The 24,137-nt window shown below is 43.6% G+C and overlaps 2 protein-coding genes across 2 annotated transcripts; both read left to right on the forward strand.

Moving 5' to 3' along the window:
* The first annotated feature begins 21,491 nt into the window (after window positions 1-21,491).
* On the forward strand, window positions 21,492-22,196 carry LOC119731082 (piggyBac transposable element-derived protein 4-like). The gene has a single exon (XM_038204098.1). It carries the CDS (start codon window positions 21,492-21,494, stop codon window positions 22,194-22,196), a length of 705 nt encoding a protein of 234 aa, XP_038060026.1.
* A 1,434-nt stretch (window positions 22,197-23,630) lies between these two features.
* On the forward strand, window positions 23,631-24,137 carry LOC119731092 (piggyBac transposable element-derived protein 4-like). The gene has a single exon (XM_038204110.1). It carries the CDS (start codon window positions 23,631-23,633, stop codon window positions 24,135-24,137), a length of 507 nt encoding a protein of 168 aa, XP_038060038.1.

Raw genomic sequence — 24,137 nt, forward strand, 5'->3', positions numbered from 1 at the left:
TTTACTTTATGTGACAATGAGCATAATGAAAATTAACATCAATTATTCAATATGATATAACATGGATGATCTCTGTAAAGGTAAGTATGAGGTAATATATAATATTATTTATTGTATAATTTTGTCCATGACAATAATAGTATTTCCTATAAATACAAGTGAAACATGAGTTTCACCCCAAGTCTCAAGTTGAGAACATCCAATCAACATGAATACAGGAGAAGTGCAAAACTTGCAGCAGAATTCGACAACTGATGAGCGAGAGATTTTTGTTGGGAAAGTAATGGGCCGATCGAAGAAAAACCCATCAAGATCATGGAGAGAGTTCAGCTGCTGCCCCGAAGAAAAGTGGTCCACAGAGAGAGAGAGAAAGTAGTGAAGGGAAAAACAAGGGGAAAGGAAAGGCGAAAGCGCCTAAACAGAAGAGATTTGATGCCAGTTTCAAAACCCTTCAATGGCAGCAGCAAAAAGAGGAGCCTACAATGTAAAGCAGCTCTTAGAGCCAGTGCCAAAGAGGCGGGCGTCCGAATGGGGAGAACCTACAGGGCTCTTGCAGAAACATCAGCTGAGAGTGTGGAAGAATTCCTTGACCATGCCATTGAAAGTTCATCACCCTGCCTTGCATCAGACGGTGATATGGAGAGTTTGCAAGAGGATGATACTACCCTGCCACCACCACCAAAGTGAGCCAAGTCATGTGCAGACAAGAAGAAGCAAAAGAAGAAGTATCTTCCCTCACACTCAGATGAGGAACGAGTGACGGAGAGCACTGAGAGTGGGCCATCAGAGGAGGAAGATGAGAGTTATGCCACCCCACCACCTATGAAGGAGAGTTGGTGGACAGCGTGGAAAGTGGACCCTCCTTCTGGCCACTGAGGAGGATTTATTTTTATTTTTATTATTATTATTATTGGCAACCAGAAAATGCAGAGCATCTCCATGAAGATGATGGAGCCATTCTTCAGCCGCCACCACCACCTGTTTTCCGACAAGCTGTGTACGTCATCATCCCTGACCAAAGAGCTACTTGAGAATGAGACGTACATCTTATAGGCTCTTATAGGCGCGTACAACTACGAGCCTATCACACCTGCAGTCGCCAGTCGATGAAGTGGTGGAAAAAGGTATTGTACTTCATCATTGATGTGGCACGGGTGAATGCATGGATTTGCAGTAAGCAGTTCAGGCAGGAAGACAACCAGCCAGACACCCACAAGCATCGGCTATTCACAGTAGCAATCGGGACATCACTTATTGCAGGCTTTGCCGAAGGCACCCTCGCCTACCAACCCTTGCTACCTCCCGTGCCTACCATCAATGGCCCCAAGCACCAGATTTTCTATAAAAGCTGATGTTTCCTGTGGCTCATCTTCAAGTATTGATCATGAACTCTCGTGAAGTAAGAAACCTGCAGCACAGCCTGACTAGTGAGGAGCGTGAGGTGCGAAGCACCACCTGAATGTGTACCATCACATCTTCACGGATAAACTGTACACATCAGTGGGCCTAGCACGGCCATTGCACGCCAGCCAGACCTATCTTACAGGGGCAGTAAAGAGCAATAGGAAGGGTCTGCCTTGAGATTTCACATCCAAGAAGTCCAACCCTGTGCATCTGAAAATGAAACAGATGAGACGAGCAAGGAGAGGCACATTCTACACGGGGCAAAATGGACAGCTGACTGCCACTCTCTGGAAAGACAGTCGCATAATGATGCTGCTCTCCACTGCACACCAAGGCTGGAGGGATCCCGTCATCCACACCCTCAAGAGAAAATGTGTAGACGAGAAGACAGGGCGGCTGAGGTCAACAACGGTTCCAGCTCCTCCTCAAGCAGTCTCCTACACCAGCTGCATGGGTGGTGTCGACAGAGGCGACCAACTACGGTCATATCACACATGCGCCCGCAAGTCCCAGCACTGTTGGCGTGGGATCCTGTACTTCCTGCTGGATGTATTCAGAAACAAATGCAGAGACCAAATCACACGCAAGGTAAAAGATGGCAGTGCAGTGGTAGGCGCAAGAGCACAATCATCACAGCTCCAAAGCAAGCCGTCCACTACAATGCCTGGCTGTGTTACAAGCACCATCATCCCAGAAGCCAGAAGTACATCTCCGACTCCACGAGCACCGAGCAGGACAGGACAGGGGACTGTGACAGCCACACATCTAAGATGACACACTCCAAGTTCATCATGGAAGTTGCCACAAGCCTCCCATTAAAAAAAATAAATTTACAAGAATTCTCATCCCTTTGTACATGCAGTCCACAGTAAAAAAAATTCTTTACAATAACAAAAATGTTTTTTTTTGCAAATTATCTAACAGATCTTACAAACACAAGCACAGTACAGAACCCTACCAGGGGAGACAAAACAATGATTCAAGAAAAATGCCTGGAATGTGAAGGTTAGTACATGTATTCAAACATGATCTATGGAAATATACATGTATGACAAACCAGAATCGTCCACTTCGCCATGTCAACGTCCTGGAAAGGAATACTAATTCACCCATTTCCAAATGGGTGTATTTTGACAGTGACCAGGTTATTTTTTATGAACCATGATGCCAGATGGGTTCAGGCTGTCATCTTCTGGTAGCACACCCTGATATTGCCGGCCTAGCTCGCTGCGAGTGCGGGGTCGCTGACATTTTTCGGCTTCGCTACGTGCAAGTGTATCAGTTGTCCGATCTGAATTTTGGAAAACTTTTGCAGGTACAAATGTATATGCAAGTCCTCCAGCGCGAACTTGTTAAGCTATTGTTTCAATACGCATATACTTCTAATAGTGCTGCATGTAACTTCTGTTTGTTAAAAATATTTGGATTCTGAGATAACTAAAGTGACCGGCATTCTTCTTTCATTTTTTCAACTATATTTAGAACTGAAGGCTGAAAACCTTGAACTCATGGCGGAAAATATAGCCTTGGAGGGGGAAATCAAGCAATTGAAAAGAGCACTGGCTGAGAAAGGTAGGGGATACAGTTTTTATTTACTGATGTTGTAAGAGGGTGCATGTTCTCATAATGGACTATACCTTTGTAATGCAAACAATATACATGCACATGTATAACTAATTCACAATCCCCTACTCAAATCTGAATGTTGCATATTTTCATTAGATACATTGTAAAGTGAATCCTACTGAGGGCATGGGGTACGCAGCGCCTCGCCCAGGAAGAATTAGACCTGATGTTGCGGCAGTACACCAAGTAAGCAATTTTCTTCATATATTACAACCAATTAAAGATTTTATATTATTGATTTTAAGACAAGTTTGCTAACGTTTGTTCGAAGTTGGGTGAAGAGTGACGTGCATAAAATTGGAACAAAAAAATTCAACAGATAATAAGCTCATAATGTACATTTCCTCATAGATTGTCGAACTCTCCCCTGGCAGCCAGGTTTATGTCTACAGCATGAACGTTACTGCTGCCAAGAAGAAGAAGAGCCCTTCCAAAATGGCCTGCTCACTTTTCAATGCTTTTTTTACGAATGGTGAGCTGGCCGAGAAGGGTAGCTAGGTCAAAGTTGATAAGAAAGTCGTTGATGCCATTGTTGGTAAGTAACAGTTGTTTTGTTCTTCATGTGGTACATGTACGTACATATACTCATCTCTAAAGTTCAAATCTCTAAAGTTCTTTGGCGAGCATATAGCAGGCATGCAACTTTTCCTCAGATCCGCTGATTTCCTCGTTTTTTACTTCTCATGAATGCCATTACAAATTAAAAAACACTGTACAAAGTCTTGTGTGGTTTGGAATTTCCTTGTTTTTTCCTAAATTCCCAGTTGCATGCCTGATATAGGTTTACTTTGTAAAGTGCAACTGAGACTTCATGCTTGTTTCGCACATGAAAATGCATTTACATTAACTTGAAATCTGTTTTGGTTTTCCATGTATCCAAATATTCTGATTTGTATTTTTAATGCAGTTCCCCACAAAGTCCATTCAAAACCAATATTTGTTACTACTTGAGAAATTATTAACTATTTTGTTAAGTTATACAGGAATACATAGCAATCCCACATAATCCTGAACTGCGGTGCTATGCGGTTGGGCACTCGTGTAAACCCATTATGCACACCCCTCCAAACATTCAACAAACAGGCTGTCAGTGACTCTTTTCCAAACACATAGATAATACATTGCAGTTACTTGTTTTCACTTATTGCAGATTTCACCCTGAAAACCTCACCAGAGTCGCCATCATCACCTGCTTCAATAAGACAGGTATTGAGGTCTAAGGTATGTGGCTTGAAGTTCAGGGTTCAGAAGATTTAGATTTGTTATGAGTACACTTCTGGTGATGTTTACAACAAATGTGAGGTGTTCTGGCAAGATGAGACCGAACTGGGCACAGGCCGTATTGGAGAAAAATGCCAAAAACTAAAGGGGGTGATTTAATTTTGGTTCAATTTCAGATTAACCGATATTATAATTTGTAATCTTTGATATTTTTAAAAGTACAAAAACCTTGGATTTAGTGTATTTTAGGGAGAATACAAATGGCATCTTTCATTTCTACAAAACTCAAACATTCTAGGCCTTTCTCAGCATTTTACCGTTTCGACATGTCGATAAAAGGGAACCTTAAACAGACAAAACTTGTCAATGGAATGTCCTATTGAGGTGCAACAAAAGGTATTGTAAGGAAGATTGTATTGTCGGTAATCGTTATCTTTAGGGCACCTTTATTTTTAAGAGTTCTGTTCAAAACTGACTTTTGCAGATGACTGTCCAGTACCAAAGTGACTTTTGCAGGCTAAAGCAGTCTTTTTTCCTGCAGATAAACTCATGTTATTAGTTGTCATTTTGAAAGCACTTTCAAAGAAAATAGGATTTTCCTACCGTTTTTGCAGTTCGCCATCTTGCTTTTTAAATATATTTTCTGTTTGTCATCGTCGTCTTTAACCCCTCATAAATCAAAGCCCTGCCCTCTTTCTACCAAATTTAACCTGCTGATTTTCAAGGTGTCATTGCCAACTTTTCAAATGTGTCAAGAAACATCAGAATGTCTGATATCAGAGCACTTAGCATACAATGTATTGCTGGCAGGGTAAGTTTAGGGCACATCCATTTTTTAGAAGGTAAGTACCACTGCTCAATAAAGTGAATCTTTGTTTAGATGAATAATTACATATTCCAGTAAACTTCAAAAGGAGCATGCTAATACAAGGTAAGCTTTAGTTATGTAATATTATATAATATATGAAAAACAACCAAATTTGCAGCTATAAAAAGGCCTGAAAATTACTGATAGTCCCCATTCGCATCATGACTTCACGTGAAGCAAAGAGTTTACAGCAGTCACTATCGAAAGAAGAGTCTGGAGTGTTTATGAGTTCAGTCATGGGAAAATCCGGGGGAGAAAGGAGCGGAAGAAACGCAGAGGAGAGGGGAGAGATGAGGGTATTCCAGGGAGAGAGGTTGCTGGGAGTAGCAAGGATAAGGAGCCCAGAAAGAAGAAGTCAGGAAAAAGCAAGGCGAAAAGATCAAGTCTGCACCCGGACCAACTGCGGGCAGCCAAAAAAGCCGAATTACGCCAGGCAGTGCGGCAGAGTGCCATTGAGGCTGGCGTCAGGGTGGGCCGAACCTACAGGGCCCTGGCCGAGCTTTCGGAAAGCTTCGAGGAGGAATTCTTGGCCAACGCTTGTGTGTCCTCGTCCGAAGAAGACGGCCTGTGCGAGGACAGCAGCTATGAGGAAGAGAAGTACACCCTGAGGTGACGAAGGATGAGGGAGAGGACGAAGACCAGGAGGATGAAGACGGAGAGGAGGATGAAGATCAGGAGAAGTGGGAGGATGCTGAGGAGTGAGAGGAGGATGAGGAGGAAGAAGACGAGGATGAGACGGGGAGTGACATCCCAGAACCCTCTCCACGCAGGAAGGTGTCTGCACAGCAGCATCGACCACCACCGCCCCCGAAGACCAAAAGAGGCCAACAGCTGGAGCCCGATTCAGATGACGATCCTGATCCCCCATCGGTGCTTCAGCCAGACTTCACCCCCCCCCCCCCCCCCCCCCCCCCCCCCCCACCGATGAGGATGGGTGGACGAGGAGTCTATCGGACGTCTTCGTGAGGCTATTCCGGGGGAAAACACCACCAGGGCCAAAGTTTCACCGCAGCGATTCTCCCCTCCATTAGATTGTACTTTTTCCAGTTTTTCCCCCTGTCATTGCTGCTGTCCATCATGAGGTGGACAAACCTGAAGCTCCGGGAAGCCCAGAAGACCACCACCACTGTACAAGAGATTCGTGCGTGGGTTGGGATCCACTTACTGATGGGCCTCAACAAACTCCCCAACTACCGTGGGTACTGGTCGAGGCACCCTGCCCTCCGAAACATCATGATATCGAAGACGATGACACGCAACCGATTCGACACCCTGAACACCCATCTGGCCTGAAATGACCCTACAAAAATTCGGAACTCATCAGAAGCGTGATAGGCCGTTGCGTCCTGTCATCACCACCCCAACGTCATCTGAAGAGTCTGATGATGACGACAATGTACTTATTTACACGGAGAGTCGAGAAGAGTCAACAGAGCCCATGGTGGAAGCTACTGGTCCGGAAAAAGCAGGGGAGCACCCAGTCACACCAGCAGATCCCAAAGTAGATGTTTCAGATGAGTGCTTACCAGTTCAATCGTCTTGTGCCCCAGTGAGTCCGTTGATAGAAGCAACAGTCACGTTACCAGCTGAACCAGTTACGGAAGAGCCTGAACCTGTTCTGCCAATTCCCGTTCCACAGCCGGACAACATTCTAATCCACACCGTGAGCCGAAGGCAGCTGTTCAGTCCGAAATAACTGTCCAGATGCCACCAGCAGCCCCATTGATTGACCCTCAAGTCCTGGCAGAGATGTCGAAGGCCCAACTGCTACTGGCACAGATGCTGGCTGGAGTTTCAACACTGTCTGATGTTATATTTCCATTATCACGTGTATTATTTAGTTATTATTATACTGTATAAGATAAGTTATAGCGTATTTACTTATTATTTTCTTTTGAGTTGTCGGGACACCAACTTTAAAGCAGGGGAGTATGTGACATGCCATTTCATACGTCCTCTTGCCTAGCGCCCTCGCTTGATTTTATTATGTATTCCTCTAGAGCCCCCAGCCAAGCAAACATTCCTTAGGACCCAAACTTGTCCACTACATGTATGTAGTTCCGATTCCCTCATTCCCACCATAGAGCTTGGACATACAGTGAACAGCTCTGTGGACCGCTCAGCTATTGTTTCTATAATTGACCCAAGATCAGAGTTTTATGTATTCCTCCCTTTGAAGATTGCAAGAAGCTAGGCTAGGGTAAGTGTCTATTTTATTTTGTGTTCTTTAAGAATTCCAGAAGTCATGTTTAATGGTTTAATTATTATCAAGTTATCTACTTTCTCACTGATACTTTCTTCAGAGGTTAGAAGTTGTTTTAATCGTACATTATCTACTACTAGTTCTCTTAGAAATGTATAGAATTGCTTTTCCTATCATTTATTAGGTGTTGGGCCTGAGCCCAACACCTATTGTTATTGTAGGAGTTTACTATTATTGTGGTTTTTTTTAGTTCTTCTCAGCAAAATTCTTCTACAGAACTGTTTGTCAACATGAAAGGTGATATGAACTTCAATTGTCAATACATGAAAACACAACCCACTGCAGATGTATTTTTTTGCAATTACGTCATCATGACGTCATCATGGGTCACGTGACGTCACTTAAAAAAAAAAATTTAATCTTTGAAATTCAATAAAAAATCAACCTTGAGAGACCGGAACTTGAATTTTGCGGGAATCGACATGATAATACATGCTCTTCAATTAATCTTGTGCGTGCAAAATCACGTGACCCTTCCTTCCGGTCGAAACCGGAAGTGCCTTATAATTTGAAAGTGGAAAAAGATATGAACTTGCTTTCAAGGATGTTAGTCTGTGGGTGGGTTGATCTTTCCCAAAAAATGATCGATGACGCCATGAATAGTTGGAGCGCCCTCTAGTGGCAGGTTAAAAAATGTCCAAAACGCATTTTTAGTTGATGTCTGTGGCGAACTTTGCTGTAATCGCTTCAAAATTAATATACATGATCATCTTAATGCAGACAAGACCTGTGCGCGAAAAAGAAATGATTACGTAATCAGACAGGAAGTTACAAAGAAAAGACCTCTTTTCCTTTGAAAATTGTTAAAAAATCAACCTTCAGAGATATAATCAAATGTTGTGCTATAAATGGCGCTTTAATAATGGGTCTAAAACTTCCCAAGGTTTCGTTACAATACGTTAACTAGAAGATGCCCTGCAGCCCCCTTGAAATTTGAAGTTGAACACGCCTACGTCTTGAAACGCTCATTTAATGCCACGTACATTGTGTGTACAGCAACTGGGGATTATTGCGTACAAAAGGGAAAGTCCCGAAAAACAGTGCGCTACATTGCGTACAAAAGGGAATATCCCGTGCTCGCTTCTTGAGTGTCTGGTATTCTCCCTGAATAAATTAATTTTCATTTTTATATTATCTGTCTTTAGCAAGAAATACCCCAGACAGTACAGGCAAAAGGAAGAAACACTGTTGTGAAGAACATCACAGTGCGTGGAGGCGGGGACAAATGCAGGGTTGCATTATGGCGAGACAAGGCAGAACGGGACATCAATGTTGGAGACTACCTCCAGATCACCAATGTGCTAACCTGTCAGTATCAGGATGAAATCTACGTGTCTTCAACAAGAGATAGTGAAATTCAGGTACATTTATTAACATCATGAGAAAAAAAAGGGTTTTCCCTAGTTGTTTTTCAGAACCAAAGAAACTCACAACAGTTTTGTCACATGGTGAAACTGCAAACCGTTTCCCTGTCATAACAGACTGGATACATATGAATAAAAATAAGCGACGTGACGGCTGTGATTTTGTAGAGAATTATTGATCGAAATCACTTCATTTTGGGAGAACTGTAGTAGTTTGAGGCCACAAACTGAACTGATAATTGACTATACTATCAGCTGAGTAAGATCACTTTGATTGGTCGTGTAAGAAGTGCCATTTTGGTTTTGCACTGGTTGCTTCTTCGTCCCTTAAATATTTGCAAATAATTCGCTTATCGCTGTTGTTACATCGTTGGATCGTTCTGATTTTGTTTCATTGACAGTTAAATAGTTTGAGAGTTCATTGTACTACAAGCGCTATTTTTCAACCCTCAACCCTCAACACTCAACATCAACATCAACAATCAACATTAAAATCAACAATCAACAATCAATAATCAAAGTCAACATCAACAACGGCCCAACACCGTGTGTTTGTTACCACAAACTCTAGTTATTATTTGTTATTTTCTGATTGATAGTTTTGCTGAGAAATTGGTATCTTTAGTTTGATCTGATCAATTTTATTGTTCACCCACACAAGACCACCACAATGTCTGCTATCGTTGCCACCCTGACAAAACACCACCAAGGACTCTATCACCACCTGTTTACCGATCGCCTCTACACATCAGTGGCTCTTGCACGCGATCTTCTAGCATCTAAGATCTACCTCACAGGGGCCGTCATGAGCAACAGTAAAGGGCTTCCAAGAGAACTTCTGAATGTGGCCGACAACCCTAACCTGAGACGAATCACCGAGATGAGAGTGGCACCGAAGGGCACCTTCTATGTGCGGCAGAACGGCCCAGTAGTTGTCACCGCCTGGAAGGACTCGAAGACGATGCTCACACTGTCCACCGGTCATCAGGGATGGCGTGACCCCGAGGTTCACCAGGTGAAGCGTAAGGTACCTCATCCAGAAACTGGTCGCCTCATCTCCACCGTCATTCCTGCCCCACCACAGGTCGTCGACTACATCAAGAATATGGGTGGTGTGGACCGGAATGACCAACTACGGGCATACCACACTTGCAGCAGGAAGGCCCAGTTCTGGTGGAAGAAGATACTTCACTTCCTGCTTGATGTTGCCAGAATCAATGCCTGGATATGCTACAAGCAGCACCACTCCAACCACGAGGGTGTCACCAGGAGAGGCCGTACGAAGACCACGAGGAAAGGTTGCTTCGTCTGTGGCGTGCACCTCTGCCCTGGCAAGTGCTTCACACTCTACCACGCAGCCACCAAGCAGCACTACAGTACCACCTCAACCACCTCCACCACAAGCTCCGAGTAGACACCATTCCACACACCAGCCATCTCATCATTCACCTACCCATCCACCCTAGCTTCAAAACCAGCACCAAAAAAAAAAAAAAAAAAATTCTGCCAACCCCTACCCAATTACCCACACACCCACCTACCTACACGTCCCTACCCCTCTCCCCCCTTCCCAAAGGCAATGATTACACAAACTGAATAGGACTGCAATAATACATAGTCAATTCAAAGTATGAGCCATCCCCTCCCCCCTTCCCCTTCCCCTTCCCCGCAATCTTTTTATTAGTTGGAGGAGTTTGAAGGATTGAGGAGGTGAGTACCCTTCATTTTAAACTTAGTGCAAAATTTTGGAGGATTTTGGAGGATTGAGGGAAATGCAATTTTTCGGGTTGGCCAATTGGAGGATATTTGGAGGATTGAGGATGGTTCCCAGCACTTAGGTCCTAGTGAGTTAGGGTTAAACTCACCAAAAATCAGCTGAGTGTCCTCGCCCAACTCGCGATCAAGGGCTCGCTCTTTATTTTCAATAAGTTTATGAAGCACTAGGGTTAGGGGATGGTGGTCCCCGAGTCGGGTAACATGTCAGCCCCGTGGAGATGTTGCATACCTGCGAAGAGGGCCCGCCAGGCCCGGGCCTTTAAAATGCGAGCTGACGGTATGGTCTCGCACGGTCCTGTTACCCTTCCGAGGGTCTGCCATTGAACCTGCCCAACCTCCTAGGCGGTTGAGCTAGCTTGCCTACACGAGGCTTTGTGTCGTGTAATTCTACCAGTTTTAATAGCCAAATGCCTCGTCATCTAATTAGTGACGCGCATGAATGGATTAAAGAGATTCTCGTTAATCCATTCATGCGCGTCACTAATTAGATGACGAGGCCTTTGGCCAGTGTACTGTGGTTTATGTTGAGTCTGCTCAAGCAATTGATATGTGATCACTGCAACATTGCCTGGCACTAGATACAACAAATGTAGACCACTGTTTATAAACTGCCCCTGATAAGAGTGTGACCAACTGTAGGTTTTCCTATGTTTTGTCAGAGTAAAGCCAATTATGTATTCGCTCTGTTCTGGAAAAGTGCATGTACTAGCAAGCTTTTGTTTTTCTTTATTCAAGTACCAGACTGTTTAACCTTGGATAGACGCTTTAGTTTTATGATTTACTTTTTTAGCATTTACTCCTCTAATTTCTTAGGTTTGATACAAAACATTTAGAGTTTATTATTCTTAGTTTGTTCTGATTTTAAAGATTTCACTCACTTACTAATATTCTGTGACTCAGTACAGAACCATTTTATGCAGTTTAGCTGAGGTTGTGTTGTATAATTCTAAGAGTTTTTATTCTAAAGCAATCACTTGCCTTGTACATTCTTTCGACCAACATAACTTAACTTTCTGTTGACAGTTAACAGCATATTCTTCCTAGTTAGAATTTAACTTTCTTTCTTTATATTATTATGCAGTTTCTTATTTGTGAATTCTTTGTTCTTTCTCACGAAGCCATGTATTTACAAAGAATTGTGTTTTATATCTTTTCAGGGTTTTTATATGCAGACACCATATTAAGGAACACACCAGTCAGAGTATGCTTGTCTCGAGTGCATAATTTCTGACGGTCACACATGTATAACACTGGCTCAATCACAGCGGCTATCAAGAACCACTTTTAGCGTAACGTCCACCTCGGTTGAGGGTATTCCGATCGGTGCGAGAGGTGCGTTACTCTCCAGTAAGACCACGTATTGCGGCCTTAAGCTGAGTAGGAATCAGCTGAGTATTTAAGCTCAGAACGTCATCAAAGGCTCCATCTTTATGTTTAACAGTTTTATGAGGAAGTAGGTTTAAGGGACGGTGGGCAAGGCAGATGGCAAGCAACAAGTTCAGAAGTTGTTTAGCTTGTTGTTCCCATCTGCATCTCTGTGCAGGGGTACTCTGTGTCCTGGGCCAAACCAGCTTGACCCCCAAGTAGTGGAGCAATATTCGGTATGTCAATAATTTTGTTATGTATCCGGTTCTCTTCGGGCTCTAATACAATTTCATTTTGCCTATATACACCATGCAAAAAGGAAGAGCTTACTTCTCTTCAAATCATGACAAACTGCATAATCTATGGTTTTCTGACTTCTTGCAGTTTCTAAAATTTGCACAGCAGTGCTCCTCTTTTTACTAATAATTGCCAGAAACACTACAACACTTTCAAAATCATTGTAGATAGTAACTCTTCATGACAGAAATTGCACATCATGCTCAACAGTGTACTGCCATATTGCAATAGGCTGGTTCCGAGCAACTATTACCTTTGTGATTGTTAATTCAGGTGTGATTCATGCTATTTTAGAATTAAGCATCGCAGACTTTGAACTACATTGTTAATATTCTAAATGTTGTGTTAATTTCCCCTACCCCGTATTTTGATTAAGTTTTTTAATTTATTTTATATTTTCAGCATATACCATGTAGGCCCTATACTATGATGATACAAGCTTCCAACTACTCAGTAGCAAAGCTGAGGCAGACGGTGAATCGGAAACTGTCGGCCTACCGTGCCCATTCCAGGAAACAACCTTTGACAATTGGATAGGTTTAACTGTTACGTAACAAATACATGTAGCGGCATGATATTTTTCCTACTTAAGTAGGAATTCCTACTATTTTTCTCTCCTCAGTTCCTATTTATTCCTATGTATTGTTTATTTATGTTCTGTTTTGTCATTCATTTCCTACTTCTTTGCCATAAGGAAGAATTCTGACGATTGAGGGTACTTAGAGTTTGATGCCCATCCAAACCCATCCGAGTGGGATTTAAGATACACACGTATGTCATCGCCGAAGCTTCCAGTGGACAAATCTTAAATTTTGTGTCACATCCCATCAAGACCACCACCATGGCCACAATAGTGATGAAAGTAGCGAAGCATCACCTGGGCAGATTTCACCACATCTTCACTGATCGCCTGTACACATCGGTCCCACTAGCAAGAACTCTCCTCTCCAAACAAACCTAAATCATGGGCGCCGTCAAGTCCAATAGCCCTGGACTCCCTGTAGATCTCAAGGGCCAACTGAAAGGCTTGCGGAAGGTGAGACGGGGAACCTTCTACTCCCGTCAGAATGGGCAACTGGTGGTGACGATGTGGAAGGACAGTAAAGCCATGGCAACCCTCTCCTCAGGCCATCAGGGATGGAGGGACCCACATCAGCATAACGTGACCCGCAAGATTCCGGAAGACGGCAGTCGGAGAAAGGCCCAGGTGATTGCAGCTCTGCCGCAAGCCATCGAGTATATTGCCAACATCGGAGGAGTGGACCGAGGTGATCAACTACAGGCCTACTACTCCTGCTCACGGAAGGCCCAATTCTGGTGGAAGAAGGTACTGTACTTTCGTGATGGATATCAGCAGAGTAAATGCCTTCATCTGCTACCGGTACATGAAGCATCAAAATCAAGAAGTCACTGCATCTCGTCAGGGCTCTGCAACTACCACAACCACCAAACATGACACCACAACGGAGGAGTCAGCCCCTGAGCCTCCAAAGAAGATGAAGAAGACCAAGAATTAAATGAAGAAAAAGAAATTCAGAATAGAAATTCCCAACGAGAAAAAGCACTTCTAAACCAGAAAAGAAAAAGAAAAAAATGAAAACCTTTCAGTTCTTGGTATTTTGTTGAAAAAAAAAGAAAAAAGGCAATGATGTCAACTGGACTTTACCAGCAGATGTTGTACAAAGTCAAGTTTTCTGAGCCACCAAAAAAAACTTAACCATTTTTCTGATTCCAAGATTTGGCCATAAACCCACTGGAGGAATTTGCAGGTTTCAGGCAGTGGTATCCAGCAATAAATATTGGAGGATTTTGCAGGATTCAGGCTACATGGCACTTTAACACTATGAAATTGGAGGAATTTGCAGGATTCAGGTCATGTGTTGGAAAATAGGGATAGGGATTTAGGGTTAAAACAGAACAAATCAAGTTAAATAGAAGGGATGGTTTGGAAGAGAGAATTACATTTCCCATCAATTTTGAAGTGAATAAAAGTTCGAATATAGCAAATGACAAGGATCTATAATTATGTCAGTTATATAAAATAAATATTGAGTGGCTTTAAATCATTTGTAAATTGTGAAATGGGAGGAATATTATCGCTTGGTAAAATCCGGGCTTCGCCTCGTAACATGGAAAAGTCCAGATTTTACATTGCGATAATATTCTTCCCATTTCACTCTGAGCCACTCAATATTTGTATAATATGCCATAATGGTACACTTTTTCCATGCCTTTCAGCTAGTATTTTTTTGCAAGTGTTGAAATCTTATAAGATATTCTCATACATTTATTTTTCTCCAAACAGATTTTGTCCTCCAGAAGCACCCACTGGCACATCCTGTGTTAATAAGACAAGCTTTAAGAACCAAGGTCAGTGGGGTGAAATTCCGTAATTCTGATTGTCCAGTGGACCAACAAGACACTTGCAAAGAACAGACAACGCCTGACAACACTGCCAGAAATCAAAGCTTGGTTCGGCCTACATCTCATCATGGGCATCGTCAAGGTTAGGAACTACAAGGACTACTGGGCCAGCCACCCGGCACTGCGAAATCATGTCATATCAACAACGATGACAAAGAACCGGTTTGATGTCATAAGCCAACGTTTGTCTTGCAATGACCCCGCCAAAAACCCTGACCTGATAGAGGACAGCGCCCACCGATACAGGGCTAAATTCAAGCAGCCGTTATTTCATCTTGGGGAGCTGTGGGAAAATTGAATTGGATTCAGGATACCAGCATTTTTTTGTGTGAGTTTTGGCAGAACCTCCACGTGGTGTCACACGGGCAACTCTGGTAACAAAGTTTTTTTTTTTGAAACCAGAGGCTAATACTGTCAAGCAGCATCGCTGCAGGTCATTGGTGTGCGTTTAAAAGTGTTGCATTGCGACGCCCCCGTAGGGAGCATAATTTTTTTTTGCTTCCCTATTTTGACCGAGCGGTGGTCCGGACTTTTGTCCACTTGAGTGCTGCGGCCTCCCGTCCATCAGGACGCATTTATACCACCTTTTTATCGTTTTTTGTGCTTGTGGCTGTGCGTAATTATTTTGGTGTTTTTTAGAGCAATAAAATTCAGTCCGCTTCCAAACTCCCGTTTTACATGATGAAAGGAGTTCGAGCTCGTGGTCTTCAGACCCCCGCTCCCGATCAGCCCGTTGCCTCGGCTGTGGTTGGCGCCACGAATCTCGTTGATACCATCATGCTCACTTACCCAGCAGATACGTCCAATTTTACTTGTAACAAATGTCATAAGCCACTTATTGGACACCCAAATATTCAGAAGCATCTTACCAGCCATAACTGTAAGATCTCCTACAACTGTAATAAATGTAGCAAGCATTTTAAATCTTTAAGTAGTGTGTCTTGTCACTACCCTAGATGTATCAGTAGGACCGTGAGGCCGACTCCTTCATCCGGTTTTCCATGCGATCTGTGCGGTCGATATTTCAAGTCCTTCCCGGGACTTAGGCTTCATATGAAACGGTCCCATCCCGTTGATTTCGATCGAGAGGAAGCCGGCCTGCCCGAGGCCACCAACACCCGCCGTGACCGGTGGAGCGAGGAGGATCTCGCGATTTTAGCCAACATCGAAGCTCAGCTTCCCAGTAGTACCAAATTCATGAATATTGCCATCCGCGATATTCTGAAGAATCGGACTCTCGAGTCGATCAAAGGCCAGCGACGGAAAGCTAGCCACAAGGATCTGGTCGACCAGATCAGACGGTCAGAACATGTACCCGAACCCGTAGAAGAAGCCTTCGTAGCTGTGCCTGAGAAAGACGAGAGATTCTCCGAGTTCTTCGCTACGTATCGCAATACGCAGATCCATACCAATCCCGTCAATAGCGACCTGATTGAGCTTCTCGAACAGAGGGATAACAATAATTACCTAGACTACAGTAATGTGCTTCAAAACCTTGGGATGAAGTTCACTAACAGCAGGAATAATAGACAATTTGTAGTGCCGTCTGTACCTAGTAATGCCTCCAATAGGCATAAGAAACGGCTTCTTTATGGAGCTCACCAGCATTATTTTCACAAAGACACGAAGAAACTGGCCAGCCACCTTCTAGACGGCCAGCCGTTGGGACCGGTAGCCCCAGCCTGTGGTGCGGCTTATACAACCTACATGGGAATCTTTGGCAAGGAACCCCAAAAGGACGACCAGTCCTTCGTACCGAAACCAATGGGGGGGACCTTGACCTGGACGGCATCAAGTATCCCATTCATAAAGACGAGGTTATCAAAGCCCTCAAAAGTATGAAAAAGAACGGGGCAGCCAGTCCTGACAAAATCCACTTCAAAGATCTCAGTAAAGCAGATGCTCTAGATTTAACTACTCTATTTAACCTTTGGTTTGAGTCCGGTAAGGTGCCCGAGCAACTAAAGCTCAACAACACAATCATTATACCGAAGGGTGAGGCCGATTCAACAGACATATCTAAATGGCGGCCCATAACCATTGGTTCGTACCTGCTGAGGTTATATACTAGAGTATTAAATACTAGACTTACAGAGGCTACTGCCCTCAACCCTAGGCAGAAAGCCTTCATACCCGCTGATGGCTGTCTGGAGAATGTGTCCCTGTTGGACCATCTCATTTCCAAGTATAGACATGAGAATAAATCGTACTATGTCATGTTTTTAGATCTGTCGAAAGCGTTCGACTCAGTCCATCATAGCTCTATCTCTAGGGCTCTTAAAAGACATAATATTCCAGCTCATTTCATCACGTGCATTGATGATCTATACACCGGCGTCAGGACTCGTATTACAACCGGTAGCTCCATATCAGATCCTATCCCGATGAGATGTGGTGTCAAGCAGGGATGCCCACTCAGTCCTAGACTTTTCAACCTTGTCTTGGACGAACTGGTCGATTCGCTCCCCGAACCAGCCATATTGCAATAGGCTGGTTCCGCGCAACTATTACCTTTGTGATTGTTAATTCAGGAGGTGTGATTCATGCTATTTTAGAATTAATCATCGCAGACTTTGAACTACATTGTTAATATTCTAACTGTTGTGTTAATTTCCCCTACCCCGTATTTTGATTAAGTTTTTAAATTTATTTTATATTTGAAGCATATACCATGTATACTATGATGATACAAACTTCCAACTACTCAGTAGCAAAGCTGAGGCAGACGGTGAATCGGAAACTGTCGGCCTACCGTGCCCATTCCAGGAAACAACCTTTGACAATTGGATAGGTTTAACTGTTACGTAACAAATACATGTACATTGTAGAGGCATGATATTTTTCCTACTTTAGTAGGAATCCCTACTATTTTTCTCTCCTCAGTTCCTATTCATTCCTATGTATTGTTTATTTATGTTCCTGTTTTGTCATTCATTTCCTACTTCTTTGCCATACGAAGGAATTCGGAGGATTGAGGGTACTTGGAGTTTAATGCCCATCCAAACCCATCCGAGTGGGATTTAAGATATACACGTACATGTATGTCATCGCCGAAGCTGCCACTGGACAAATCTTGAATTTTGTGTCACATCCCATCAAGACCACCACCATAGCAACAATAGTGATGAAAGTAGCGAAGCATCACCTGGGCAGATTTCACCACATCTTCACTGATCGCCTGTACACATCGGTCCCACTAGCAAGAACTCTCCTCTCCAAAAAAACCTAACTCATTGGCGCCATCAAGTCCAATAGCCCTGGACTCCCTGTAGATCTCAAGGGCCAACTTAGAGACATGCGGAAGGTGAGACGGGAAACCTTCTACTCCCGTCAGAATGGGCAACTGGTGGTGACGATGTGGAAGGACAGTAAAGCCATGGCAACCCTCTCCTCAAGCCATCAGGGATGGAGGGACCCACATCAGCATAACGTGACCCGCAAGATTCGGGAAGACGGCAGTCGGAGAAAGGCCCAGGTGATTGCAGCTCTGCCGCAAGCCATCGAGTATATTGCCAACATCGGAGGAGTGGACCGAGGTGATCAACTACAGGCCTACTACTCCTCCTCACGGAAGGCCCAATTCTGGTGGAAGAAGGTACTGTACTTTCGTGATGGATATCAGCAGAGTAAATGCCTTCATCTGCTACCAGTACATGAAGCATCAAAATCAAGAAGTCACTGCATCAGAGGGCAGCTCCAGCGATGAGGATGACACTGGTGGTCAAACCAACACCAAGCCACTCAGCCACAGCAAATTCATCTTGACGGTAGGCACAGAGCTGATCGATGGCTATGCTGGAGGATCCACCAACCCCCAGTGCAAAGCAGCCACAAACGTCCCAGGCCACAACATCAGAGGCCACTAAAACACAAAGATGCCCGGCCTGTACCCGAAGCGATGCAGATGGTGCCTGGAAAATGATGGGGTGACAAAATAGAGGAAAGTAAAAACAACCAGAAGTGGCTGTGCAGTCTGTATGGTAAACCTGTGCCCTGGGCCCTGCTTCGTCAAGTTTCACCAAGCTGCATCTCGTCAGGGTTCTGCAACTACCACAACCACCACAACAGACACCACAACGGAGGAGTCAGCCCCTGAGCCTCCAAAGAAGAAGAAGAAGACCAAGAATTAGATGAAGAAAAAGAAAGAAACAAGAAAAAGCACTTCTAAACCAGAAAAGAAAAAGAAAAAAATGAAAACCTTTCAGTTCTTGGTATTTTGTTGAAAAAAAAAGAAAACAAGGGACAAAAAGAAAAACAAAAGTCCTAAAAAAAAAATAAAAAAAAAGGCAATGATGTCAACTTGACAGTACAAGCAGATGTTGTACCTGTCAAGTAACTGAGCCACCAAAAAAAAACTTCCCCATTTTTATGTTCCCATAAACCCACTGGAGGAATTTGCAGGATTCAGGCAGTGGTAACCAGTAAGAAATATTGGAGGATTTTGCAGGATTCAGGTTACATGGCACTTCACCATTATGAAATTGGAGGAATTTGCAGGATTCAGGTTATCTGCTGAAAAATTGGGGTAGGGAGTTAGGGTTAGTTGTCATTTTGAAAGCACTTTCAAAGAAAATATGATTTTCCTACCGTTTTTGCAGTTCGCCATCTTGCTTTTTAAATATATTTTCTGTTTGTCATCATCGTCTTTAACCCCTCATAAATCAAAGCCCTGCCCTCTTTCTACAAATTTAACCTGCTGATTTTCAAGGTGTCATTGCCAACTTTTCAAATGTGTCAAGAAACATCAGAATGTCTGATATCAGAGCACTTAGCATACAATGTACTGCTGGCATGGTAAGTTTAGGGCACATCCATTTTTTAGAAGGTAAGTACCACTGCTCAATAAAGTGAATCTTTGTTTAGATGAATAATTACATATGCCAGTGAACTTCAAAAGGAGCATGATAATACAAGGTAAGCTTTAGTTATGTAATATTATATAATTTATGTAAAACAACAAAATTTGAAGCTATAAAAAGGGCTGAAAATTACTGATAGTCCCCATTCGCCATCATGACTTCACGTGAAGCAAAGCGTTTACAGCAGTCACTATCGAAAGAAGTGTCTGGAGTGTTTATGAGTTCAGTCATGGGAAAATCCGGGGGGAGAAAGGAGCGGAAGAAACGCAGAGAAGAGGGGAGAGATGAGGGTATTCCAGGGAGAGACGTTGCTGGGAGTAGCAAGGATAAGGAGCCCAGAAAGAAGTCAGGAAAAAGCAAGGCGAAAAGATCAGATAGATACCAATCCCGTCAATAGCGACCTGATCGAGCTTCTCGAGCAGAGGGATAACAATAATAACCTAGACTACAGTAATGTGCTTCAAAACCTTGGGATGAAGTTCACTAACAGTAGGAATAATAGACAATTTGTAGTGCCGTCCGTACCTAGTAAATGCCTCCAACAGGCATAAGAAACGGCTTCTTTATGGAGCTCACCAGCATTATTTTCACAAAGACACGAAGAAACTGGCCAGCCACCTTCTAGACGGCCAGCCGTTGGGACCGGTAGCCCCAGCCTGTGGTGCGGCTTATACAACCTACATGGGAATCTTTGGCAAGGAACCCCAAAAGGACAACCAGTCCTTCGTACCGAAACCAATGGAGGGGGACCTTGACCTGGAGGGGGACCTTGACCTGGACGGCATCAAGTATCCCATTCATAAAGACGAGGTTACCAAAGCCCTCAAAAGTATGAAAAAGAACGGGGCAGCCGGTCCTGACAAAATCCACTTCAAAGATCTCAGTAAAGCAGATGCTCTAGATTTAACTACTCTATTTAACCTTTGTTTTGAGTCCGGTAAGGTGCCCGAGCAACTAAAGCTCAACAACACAATCCTTATACCGAAGGGTGAGGCCGATCCAACAGACATATCTAAATGGCGGCCCATAACCATTGGTTTCGTACCTGCTGAGGTTATATACTAGAGTGTTAAATACTAGACTTACAGAGGCTACTGCCCTCAACCCTAGGCAGAAAGCCTTCATACCCGCTGATGGCTGTCTGGAGAATGTGTCTCTGTTGGACCATCTCATTTCCAAGTATAGACATGAGAATAAATCGTACTATGTCATGTTCTTAGATCTGTCGAAAGCGTTCGACTCAGTCCATCATAGCTCTATCTCTAGGGCTCTTAAGAGACATAATATTCCAGCTCATTTCATCACGTGCATTGATGATCTATACACCGGCGTCAGGACTCGTATTACAACCGGTAGCTCCATATCAGATCCTATCCCGATGAGATGTGGTGTCAAGCAGGGATGCCCACTCAGTCCTAGACTTTTCAACCTTGTCTTGGACGAACTGGTCGATTCGCTCCCCGAACCAGCCATATTGCAATAGGCTGGTTCCGCGCAACTATTACCTTTGTGATTGTTAATTCAGGAGGTGCGATTCATGCTATTTTAGAATTAAGCATCGCAGACTTTGAACTACATTGTTAATATTCTAAATGTTGTGTTAATTTCCCCTACCCCGTATTTTGATTAAGTTTTTAAATTTATTTTATATTTGCAGCATATACCATGTATACTATGATGATACAAACTTCCAACTACTCAGTAGCAAAGCTGAGGCAGACGGTGAATCGGAAACTGTCGGCCTACCGTGCCCATTCCAGGAAACAACCTTTGACAATTGGATAAGTTTAACTGTTACGTAACAAACACATGTACATTGTAGAGGCATGATATTTTTCCTACTTAAGTAGGAATTCCTACTATTTTTCTCTCCTCAGTTCCTATTCATTCCTATGTATTGTTTATTTATGTTGGCACTGTTTGTCCAAATTGCTCATTGGACAAACGGTAACATTCAAAAGGCAGGAAGCCAGCTCCTCACGACAGTCGACGAGGTGCGGGCCTGGTTGGGGATACATCTCATCATGGGATTGGTTCGCATTCCGTACTACCAGGACTACTGGTCTTCAGAGCCAGGCTATTACAACCGTCTGATATCAACAACCATGACAAGGAGCCGGTTTGATTTCTTAACTCAACACTTTGCCTGTTCAGATCCTGCTACCAATCCCGAACGATATCCACATGAGGACCCAACAATGTTCACCGACAAGGCACACAAGTATAACTTCATGGCGAAGCATCCACTTTACCCTCTCCAGCCTGTTTGGGACACCGTCCTGTCCAAGTGTAGAGCCAATTTCAACCTTGGCAGAAACCTTGCAATAGATGAGGCAATGGTGAAGTACTCCGGCTTCAAGGCCCATGTCCGGAAATTCTTCATGCCACTGAAACCAATCAGAACCGGCTTCAAATTGTACGCCTTGGCTGATTCAGCCACAGGCTACTTGGCTAATTTCATTGTCCAGCCCTTCAAATCTGGTGCACCAGCAAAGATGACAGACATAGCCATGGCCGTAGCTAGTCCAGTCTTTGGAGTCTACCACCACATCTTCGGAGACAAGCTGTACTCGTCGGTAGAACTATGCCAGCGCCTCCTTGCAGACAGAACCTACTACACAGGAGCTGTAAAGTCCACCAGCAAAAATTTACCCCGTGACTTCAGAACCAACCCAGACAAAAATCCCCAGCAGCACCAGAAAATCAAGAACCTGAACAAGATGCCATGAGGCAGCTTTTACAGCAGGCAGGTCAGCTTACTGTTGTCGCCTGGAAGGATTCTAAAGTCATGATGCTGGTGAGCACAGCGCATCAAGGGCACCGGAATCGCCTGATCGACCAGGTTGAGCGTAAGCCTGTCGATGACGGCGGAAGATGGCGGAAGACGGCTGTTCCTGCCCGCGTAATTTTTTTTCCTAGGAGGGTTAGGGGCAATTATCATAATATAGGCGTATCCAGACCCTCGCGCATGCGTGTTACTCATAGACCCTCGTGCGTGTTATACGTTACTCATCGATTGCTGTAATACACGTGTGGGTGTACGTGTACATGTACATGTACATGTACATGTACGTGGGCACTATGTACGCTGTACAAAGCAATAGATCTCCGCTGTACAGTTTTACACGCAATGCAGTTTGCTTTTTGGCCAAGGATTACCAAGTGAGAATTGAAAAAAAAAGTGATGGGACGCGGGCTAAAGAAATACAAATTAAAGCGCGATCAAATCGTCACTTCAATTATTAATTTTCTGGAGGTGTTATCGCTAATGTAGGGGACTTATAGTCTGCGTATCGGCTGGTGATTTAATATCATGCAAACTTAAATCAGGTAGGCTTAAAGATGCACTTCATTGTAACTTCTATTAAGAAGTCAAAAATCTTTATTTCAAGTTTCAAGTAAGACATACATCTCATTTTCATGAAATTGTCCAGGATAGATAGTCCCATTTTTAACCCTATGTACAAATCCTGTGGATCTTGTCTAACGCAAAAATGTAAAGTTTTTGTGTTAACATTTTCCACACTGAAATCATGATTTTAAAAACGCTGTGAGCCAACTTTTCCACCATCAATAATAAGACACACAGAAACCAAGATGGGATTGCAAATGTACTTTAATAGAACGCCTGTGAGTGACGTTACACAAAAACACTGTAAACAAAATGTGAAAAACAAAATGACAATTAAATAATAAAACCACAAAACTGTAATCATTTAAATTTACATTTTACAACTTACCATTTACCGATAAGTGCGCGCAATACGTACGTATCATATGATATCCGAGAAAAAGGAAAACAAATTTGGAGTCAATCAATCTTCACTGGTCAAACATAGTGGTACATCAAAACACCAGCTGAAGCAGTTGAAGTATTTCACCGAGACACCACACAGTAGCCTAGTGGATAGCGAGATGAGCTGATACAAAGATCCCTGGTTCGAATCCACGTCGTCGCTGCTCATTTTCACCAGCTATTTTTCTTTTCCAAAATTATCACTGAGATAATTTTAAATTAAGGGGAAAATAGAACGAGAACCTAAGTCTTTCAATGATTCAAACGAAAAACTGAATTATTCATGACATTGCCCCTAACCCTCCTAGGAAAAAAAATTACGCTTCCTGCCCCACGACAGGCCATTGATTACACTACATGTATCTCCATGGGAGGTGTGGACAGGGCTGACCAGCTTCCGTCTTACTACATGTACACTTGTTCAAGGAAGTCTCAGAAGTGGTGGAAGAAGCTGATGTATTTCCTCGTCGATGTATGCAGAGTGAATGCCTGGCTGTCACATGTCCACCATCATCCTGCCACCCACATCGCATCTTCATCTGCATCTGAGGATGACCTGGAACGGCCTGAGATGCAGAGTGGCACCATCAGCCACTCCAAGTTCATCATGGAGGTACCCAAGGGGCTGATCGATGGGTACTCTAAAGGCAGCGCTCCTCGCCAGTCAAGAACCCAACCACTGTCTTCACACAGCGCTCCACTCCACCAGAGACAACGCATGCCTGGGAAGTACGCGAAGCAGTGCAGGTGGTGCCTGCGCACCAAGAAGAAGTCAACCAAGCGAGTGCCAAAGACGCGCCATGGCTGCCTCTCCTGCAATGTCAACTTGTGTGAAGGCAGATGCTTTCAGATGTTCCACGGCGCTCATCAGTAA

This window comes from Patiria miniata, unplaced genomic scaffold, assembly GCF_015706575.1.
Source record: "Patiria miniata isolate m_02_andy unplaced genomic scaffold, ASM1570657v1 HiC_scaffold_1, whole genome shotgun sequence".
Classification (NCBI taxonomy): domain Eukaryota; kingdom Metazoa; phylum Echinodermata; class Asteroidea; order Valvatida; family Asterinidae; genus Patiria; species Patiria miniata.

Bases quoted from the DNA above. Each gene is read 5' to 3' on its own strand.
- LOC119731082 (XM_038204098.1), top strand. From the start codon at position 21,492: ATGGGATTGGTTCGCATTCCGTACTACCAGGACTACTGGTCTTCAGAG.
- LOC119731092 (XM_038204110.1), top strand. From the start codon at position 23,631: ATGGGAGGTGTGGACAGGGCTGACCAGCTTCCGTCTTACTACATGTAC.